The sequence below is a fragment of the Elgaria multicarinata genome, chromosome 6, assembly GCF_023053635.1.
Source record: "Elgaria multicarinata webbii isolate HBS135686 ecotype San Diego chromosome 6, rElgMul1.1.pri, whole genome shotgun sequence".
Taxonomy (NCBI): domain Eukaryota; kingdom Metazoa; phylum Chordata; class Lepidosauria; order Squamata; family Anguidae; genus Elgaria; species Elgaria multicarinata.
Genome location: NC_086176.1, coordinates 108259863 through 108268495, shown reverse-complemented (window position 1 = coordinate 108268495; position 8633 = coordinate 108259863). Strand labels below are relative to the sequence as shown.

The 8633-nt window shown below is 43.6% G+C and overlaps 1 protein-coding gene across 3 annotated transcripts in view; it reads right to left on the bottom strand.

Moving 5' to 3' along the window:
* Nucleotides 1-1672: 1672 nt before the first annotated feature.
* Nucleotides 1673-8633, bottom strand: part of MYO5B (myosin VB) — a 339709-nt gene continuing 332748 nt past the window's right edge. For all 3 annotated transcript variants that reach the window (XM_063128253.1, XM_063128254.1, XM_063128255.1), the window contains 3 exons: nt 6258-6432; nt 5043-5123; nt 1673-2751 (listed from right to left, as the gene is read on the bottom strand). In XM_063128253.1, the coding sequence (XP_062984323.1) occupies nt 2599-2751; nt 5043-5123; nt 6258-6432 (409 nt within the window). In that variant the 3' untranslated portion in view covers nt 1673-2598. The remainder of the gene's footprint in view (nt 2752-5042; nt 5124-6257; nt 6433-8633) is intronic.

Sequence of the window (8633 nt, the reverse complement as noted above, 5' to 3'; positions counted from 1 at the left end):
ACAGCACTAGTTTGCTGTATTCAGGAAACCACAAGAGAAAGAAGCAAAGTTTGTTATGAGAACTTGCTACTTTCCACCCACGAGTAGGGACGTGAAAGAGTGACATCAAGGGGAAGCTCTCTTGACCAAAACATTATTGGTTAAGGTCACCGCAGCACATGCCATGAGACTGGCTGAAATCTATCTGGGCACTTTTGTCATGGGCAAAAACCTACATGAGGGAAGCTGAAGGCGCTGCAGAATTGGAGCAAATTCAGCTGTTTGGAGGAAGTGCTGGTGCAACCACCATTTTGCCACAGTCACTGGCTTATCCTTTTACTATGAATTAATTTAGGAATATGAAGAGCAATAGTTCCTAGACTTCCTTAGAATTCATTATTGGATTACAATCTCTGCTTGACAGCAATACTCATGTTCTGAAGTGTTGGAGCAGAATTTGTACAGGCAGGTATTAGATTTACTGAATGAGAGACTTTTTGATTTTCAAGGTGTCCTTGGGAATTTGCATCTGCATCCAAGGACTCAATACTGCACAGTGCTGAGCATCGCAACCTGAATCAGCAATACCTAAATATGCAGACTGCTCAACTTTTAGGCAGAGCAGGCAGTCTCCCTGGGAGTAATTATCTGCTAAAAATGGGAAAGTGTTCCAATTCTTTCCTGAATCAGGTCAGAATGCTTTAGGATCGATCTGTTGGTGAAGCTGCATTCTATTGTAAGGAAGCTACTTTGCAAGTTGAGTATTTGATTTATAGCAAGTAAAATTAGTTTGAAAATGGTGGTGTTAGTCATGTTTAAAAGCTCTTGTCAGAGATCTATTTCCAGAGATACAAATGTGAAGAACATAAGAACATTTTAGGCCCAGCTGTTGCACAGTCTGACAAGGCCTATCTGTCACATATTTTGGTCTGGACCAAAGCTGTTAAGTGCAAGTTCTAGGAAGTTGCAAAATAATGAATTCTGCATTTTTCTCTTTTTCTGATTTGGCCCCATCTGGCCTTTGGAAACGTTAACAGATTTTACAGCAAATGAAAAATAGTTGGGAGCAGCATATGTAGTTTAATGCCCAACTAACAAAGGGTTGGGAAAACTATTTACTTTAATAGGATTTTGAAAATCCCCTTTGGGTTAGAAATATTCAAAGAACCTCCAAATTCATATTGGTGAAGCAGTTTCTATTCCTTCCACCTATGCAAATGTAGGGCTCATCGGATCTATGGGAAATTAATTTTCTTACCCATTGTTTGCTGTTTAATGCAAACATTAAACAGCAAAGATATGAGGTCCTCTAGTATTGCACTCTTATTCTCTAGTATTGCACTCTTAATTCTCTCAAAAGGCTTCCCTTTCAAGTAATATTTTGCTACCAAATTCGGTATGTATCTATCACATGACAGCTTCTGCGGTATGAAATAGCGGCCTTCATTACTAGCTTGGAAAACTCCCCCAAATCACGCAATTGATCGAAGATGTGTTCCATGTGTATGGCTCAGCCAGCCCAATAAAGCAGATTGCAGCAGATTGCAGGTTAGGGAAATGTTGACTCCACAATGACACACAACTGAGCCGTGGTATCTATACCGCAAACTGGTACAGATACTAGTGTGGTCATACTGCTGGTGGACTGTAACGGTTCTTCAACTGTGTCGGCAAGGAGTTGTCCTCTTTTTTTGAGGTGTGATGCACCTTGTGCACCACACTGCCTTTTCTCACTCAGTAAATCAAAGCAGTCTCAAAAACATCACTGGGATTAAAGAGGCCTAAAGTCATCAACCTTCTGGATTGGTCTGAATAATGTGTAGTAGCCCGTAGTGGAATCCTACTTATGGGATTAAACTAGTACAGAGGTTTGTGGGTCCATAACTTCCCTCATTCTCCATGCTGCACACAGAAGAAAGAGTTATGGCTGCTTGACATGCTGGAGGTGGACTGGGACACAGTCCAAGTGACCAATCTACTATATAGTACACGCAAATTGGTATTTGAACCACCGCAGCCACCTTCTCAAGCTCCAGATGCCAGTATTGTTTTCCTCCCACTACTTTCCTTTCAAAATACATCATGGATTCTTAGTTTGGCCGCCAGCAACTTTTATTTCCTGAAACAATCATTTTAAAAATAGTGGATAGCAGCAGCAACAGAGAAATTGAAGCCTGCTTCCAATTTGTGCAAGCAAACCATGAACATTTTGAAGACGTGTAGACATTTAGTCTTTTTGTTATTTCAGCACAGAATTTCTTGATAGCCATAATTTATGAAAATCAAAATACATGTCCCACTTACCAATACTGGTGCCTAATGGCAGCTGGGGGACAAGATTTTAGCCTGATATGAAGCAGTACAACCCCCTCCTCTTGTTTCAAGTATTAGCTGCAAGATCTACCACCCTTTCAAAAAACAAATCCACATACAAACCAAGAAGCATCCAACCAAAATATAAGATTAGTTTCTTATGCTGTACAATTTAGCACTGGCTGACTAAAGTGTATTGGTTCTTTAACCGTTCATTTGGTCCACATTTGAAGAGATCCTTTAATTCCACTTTTTGTTTTTTGCTTGAACTCTTGGGAAATTGGGCTGAGAGTCAGTATAGTATCTTCAAACTTTGTTAAGGAATTCCAGGCCAAGAGAAGCAGGGATGTGAATAGAGTCCATGGTTAGAGAAGAAGGGTTGAATGGAAACAAAACAGGAAACATGAATTTGAAGTCTAACAGCAGCTGCGGAGGGTCATTCCGCTCTTGCAAATGTGCCTAAAAGAAGCAGAGAGGGAGTGGGAATAAACACGTTAATAGGGAGACAAAAGTATGCGGCAACACAATTTGGAACATTTATAGTGAGCCTGAGGCCTCATCTACACTAAGCAGGATATGGCAGTATGAAAGTGGTATATAAAAGGCAGGAGCCACACGAAGCAGGATAAAGCACTATGAAAGCAGTATATGGTATGTGTCAATGGGCCCCAACAGTTGCCAGTGCACTTCAATACCGCTATAAAGCAGTAGTGTGGCTCCTGCCTTTTATATACCGCTTTCATACTGTCATATCCTGCCTGGTGTAGATGAGGCCTGAGGCTAGCCTTGCCTTCACATTGGGGCTGGCTTTCTACAGCTAGATCTGCTTTGGGGTCTCGGGGTGGGCATGCCAGTCAACTGACCAGTGAGACATTGTCAATTGATTGCCTATTGTTTGATCACATGCCTGTTGTCTGTTCACAGTCAAATTCAATGAAGCTAAGAATGACACTATGTAGGTGGCAACTTACTTTATTTATTTCATTACTAGTGGAATAACCGCAGGTTGGAATAACCCTTACTTTCATATAGGGAAGCCTAGAAGCAAACTTATACAGCTGATAGAGAGCGGAACACATTGTGCCCACCCTGTCTTGAGTGAAGCTAAGCCTTCTGGCATACCTAGGCACAGCCCCTGCCATAGTCTATCACCTAGGAAGGGGTCTGTGCACCTCCTTTCCCTTGAAGCAAGCTGCCCCACAGCATGGCAGCAGTATAACTCGATCCCTTAGCCTCCTCATCTCCTCTGGCTTCAAATTGTATTGACTGCAAAGCTGTGCGCTGGTTCAGCCTGCCACTTAGTGACAGTGGACGATACTGCAGACTTCAAACACACAGGACACGTTTCAATTAATGTAAATAAATTAATGGGCAGTATCCAACAATGTCATTCCGCTAGCGCAAATTATGTTGCACTAGCGTAAAAGACCTCTAGCACAACGGTAATCACTTGTGCGATGGCATTCCCTGGGAAACTTCAAACATACTAACACTATTGGCATTGTGCTAGAGGTAATAAACCATTTGGGACAGGCAAACTGATGAAGATAGAAAATACACAAAACTATCTGATCATATTACTTTGTCTATGCAAACTAAAAAAAATGTCATTAAAAACAATAGAGGGAAATGCAATACTCTTGTGCAATAATATCCTCACAATTATTAACAATGCAGTGTCTCCATATATATCAAAAGGTTAACCTGAAAGCTAATGGAACCAGTCAAAGGGCTTCCTTTGTGGGAACCTTCAAGGTAATTACTAGGTTCCTGCAAGGGGAGTCTCTTGAATAGTCCCATGCCCCTGACACGAGCCAAGAACCTGGAGATCGCATAGTCCATTTCCCTCATTGACATCAATAGGAGGGAAACAGTTTAAGGGAGGGAAAAATGAAACAAATGGGAAGAAAAAACACCCATCTACCGCCAAGCACCAATTCTTTGGAAGCTCTGATGTCAGAGCTCCCCACCTCAAGCAGTAGGAGAAAATTTGAATGATCGATTGATTAAATCGTTTTGAACCTGCCAAATGCTCCCAAACAGGTGATTCTGACCTATTCTTTTATTCTTTTATATTTAAGCCATTTGTTATCCACCTCCTGGCCTATGAGCGTGGCTCTGGGTACAAAATTGTGGACCATGAAAAGGATTGTACCAAGCAAAGCTTAATTTTGCAACCCGTATAAATCAGGCAAGTTTGGGAATGTCTGCTTGCTCTCCATAGATTTGTTCTGCTTCTGCAGACTGTAGGGATACATGGCGTCCTACCTGCTGCTTTCCCTGCAATACACCAGTCCCCTTTCACTGCTAACCCACCTTCTGACAAAGCATTTTGCTAGTGTCCATGTTACCTTGCAGAACAGGAGCAGAGAAGAGCCACAGCTCAGAGGCAGAACACATGTGCTGCAGGCATAAAATACAAGGTCCATTTCTTGACATCTCCAGTTAAAAGGGTAGCAAGGCTGGAAAAGCTCTTGCCCAGGATCTGGAGAGCTCCTAATATTGGGCTAGATGGACAAATGGTTTGACTTGGTGTCAGGTGGGCACTGCACAGAAAAGCTCCTAGCAAGAGAAGGCCAATTGCCTTCTTTCAACCTAGGAAACTTCATCTAAATGCTTTTGTATCTACTGGATACGTTCCACGGTTGAGACTAATGCTAAAGCACTGCCTTTTAGAAACCAGACACGTGGCTGTTCCCCCACCTGTGTGGTAGATGTAAAATCTACCACCTTATTGTTCCAGAACTCACCTGAATGTTCCTTATGAATGCTACCGTCACTCGCTCTTCAAATTCATTCACGGGAGTGTAGAGATTGAGTATTTTTACAATCTGTGAAGGGAAAAACAAGACGGGTGTGTGTAGAGGGGACACAGTAGCTGGACTGATGCAATGCACCCTGGGCCACCACTATTATTTCTAGAAAAACACGCCCCTTCTGCAAGCCAAGCTTCTCCCTCTAGAAGAGAGGGCGCCAGCTTCAGAAGTAAGGGGGCTTGTCTACACGAAGGGTTTGCCCCGGGGTGGCTTCGCAGTAGCGGCACGTCATCTAGATGACGCAGCTGCCATTGCAAAGCCATCCGGGGGCAAACCCAGGAAACTCCGCTCCCAAAAAGTTGGGCACTTACCCCAACTATTTTGGCAGTGGAGCCCATGGTGCCCTGATTGGTTGCCATGGATGGCCTGTGCCTGTAAAAGTTAAAAAATTAAAACGGGAGGGGAGGAGAGGAACGGAGCTGTTCCTCCCCCACTTAATTTTTTTTAAAAAAAAATTATTATCTGTATCTCCGCAGCTCCACAGATACACATAATAAAAATAAAAACCCCTCTCCTCGCATCCTCCTCTGGCTGCCTTGTTCCCCCCCACCATTTTTATTTTTATTATCTGTATTTTTAAAAAGTTTAAAAGAGGGGAAACTTTTAAAGAGGGGAAAGTTCGCACTTGCGTTCCTTCCTGTGTAGGTGGCCGGGAAGGAACACAAGTGCAGGAGCAAGGCATCTTGCAGCACCAAAGCGACGCCGTAAAGATGGCAGGCGGGGGGGAGGGGGGGCAGGGTGGAACGACCAACTAAGGGGAAGGAGAATGGGGGCTGTTCGGAAAGAGGAGCTGGGAGGGGCGCTTCACTGTTGCCCCCGCTGCTCAGCAATTCTTCATTGCAAATCCTTGGCCGTTCGATATGTTATATGTTTTGTATGCCTGGCTGAAGGGAAAATGGCCTGGGGGAGGATTTTGTAGGTAGTCTCAGCTAGCAGGTGCGTTTGACAAAGGGAAAGGAAATCCAGGTTCAAATCCCTGCGCCTCCCGGCAGCTCACTGGTGACCTTGAGGCACTTCCTCATCTTCTCGGCCTGGCTTTCCCCCCTGGGTGGTTGTAAGGATAAAATGGGCAGGGACTGGTTCCTGGGTGTTTGTTCTTTTGTTAGCCTCTTTGAGCTCACGACTCAACGCCCCCTTCCAGCTCGTTACCTGCTGCGTGGTGAGGGAGGTGCATAAGGAGCATATGGCCTCGGCATCTTCAGAGGTCTTCTTTTTCAGCTGCAGGAGCTGTGCAGCCTGAATGAGGGGCTCCATGGTGGTGGCAGCCCCGCTCTGGTTCAGGTTCTTTCCTCGCAACCATTCCTCCAGCTGGGTGATGTTAAACCTGGACCCAGACAAGGAAGTCGTGAATTACAAGACGCCCAGTATTTCAGACATTTGAGTTTTCTAATGCCTAGCAGTGATTTCTGCTGCAAGGGGATCCTTAGAAAAGACATGGATTTTATTTATTTATTTATTTATTTAAAACATTTCTATCCCACCCTATAGCAATAAGATCTCATGGTGGTGTACAGATTAGAGAGCCACCGTGGTGTAGTGGTCAAAGAATTAGCTTTGGTCTTCATTACAATCCTTGTTCAGATGTGTCTTTTGCAAAACATCCCAGGTCGATTCAAACCTACATGGTCGCTCGGGAGGGATCATGGCTCATGGGAAAGGCCATTGCTCAGTAGTAGAGCATATTATATTATTATTATTATTATTATTATTATTATTATTATTATTATTATTATTATTATTATTATTATTATTTATATAGCACCATCAGTGTACATGGTGCTGTACATAGTAAAACAATAAAATAGTAAGACCCTGCCCTTGTATGCAGAAGGGCTCAGGTTTAATCCCCAACTTCTCCACGTAGGACTAGGAAAGAATAGTGCCCGAAACCCTGGAGAGCCACTGCCAGTTGGTGTTGGCAATATTGGGCTACATGGACCAAGGATCTGAGTCACTAAAGGCCACTTCCTATGCTCCTAGGTGTATAGCACAGGCTTTGCATGCAAAACCTCTAGGCTTGATCCCTGGCATCTCCAGCCAAAAGGATCAGGTAGAAGGTGATGGGGAAGAGGCAGGACAGATAAAAGGAAGGACTTCTTCACACAACACATAGTTAAACTATGGAATTTGCTACCACAAGGTGTAGAGATGGCCACCAATTTGGATGGCTTTAAAAGGGGTTAGATAAACTCCTGGATGAGAAGGCTATCAATGGCTACTAGTCCTGGCAGCTATATGCTACCTCCAGTATCAGAGGCAGTATCCCTATGTATACCAGTTGCTGGGGAACATGGGCGACAAGGTGCTGTTGCACTCATGTCCTGCTTGTGAGTTTCCGATCAACAGATGGTTGGCCACTGAGAGAACAGAATACTGGACAAGATGCAGCATGGTGCTTTTTATGTTCTCATGTTCTTATGCCTGGGACCCTGGAGAGTTATGGGCAGTCAAGAGTCAACAAGACTGGGCTCGATGGACAAGTACTCTAGCATAAAGCAGCTTCCCCCGTTCCTACCACCTGATGACTGCAGCAGCAAGTGAGGGCTTGCATGTGTGAACAAGCCATCATGGATCAAACTCCACAGACTGACTTATTTTCATGTTCCCTCACATTGCTTCAAACACAATGAAGTCGTTTCAGACACTGAACTGCATCGAGTCACTGGGTGATGAAAAACTAAGTGACATCCATGTGTGTATGAAACCTTCCAACGAAAGCACCATATTTAAGCCTGCTTCCATTACGTTGGATTTAGCCAGTGAGCACGGTCTCTCTTGTTCTTGTATGCTCCTCCATAGCGTGTGACTCTTGAACATCAGAGACTGGAGCCAAAGTGGAGAGAAGCCAACTGGTGTGATCGTGCTGCTGCTGCTGCCCATGTTCCTCCTGCATTGCACTGGTCCTCCTTTTACAGTGGTGGCCAAAATTGTGGACACTTTTTGAAATTTTCACGTTTTGCAACTTTGCACGCTTATAGAAAATGTTCCATTTCACGGAATTCAAATGTTTATAGATCAGTTGAAAGGCCTGATTCACGTAATACAACAATCCTGCTTCTTTTCCTGGGTGTCCAATCAACTCTTTTCTTTGGTGCCATGGCTCTATTTATGACGTACGTACGCACACTTTTAATTTGAGAAATACTTCAAATATTCACACAATCTCCAATTGCGCTTCAGTTATAGAACAAACAGCAAAACTGACTTTCCCCAACTTGAAACGTGATGTATCGCAGCTAGTGCCATGTGATTGGTCCCCAGAACAAGGACTGTGATTGGCCAGAAGGGTTTGCAATTCCAAGCCGCTGCTTCACTCAATCACACCTGTGTTTGTTTTTAGTCTAAAGCAAGCATAACTTTTTTTGTACTGCAGGTATTTGCATTCTGTTTTTTTGTATTGAATTCAGCATTAAGTTCTCTTTCAACTGATATATAAACATTTGAATTTCGTGAAACAGAACATTTTCTATAAGCACGCAAAGTTGCAAAACATGAAAATTTCAAAAAGTGTCCACAATTTTGGCC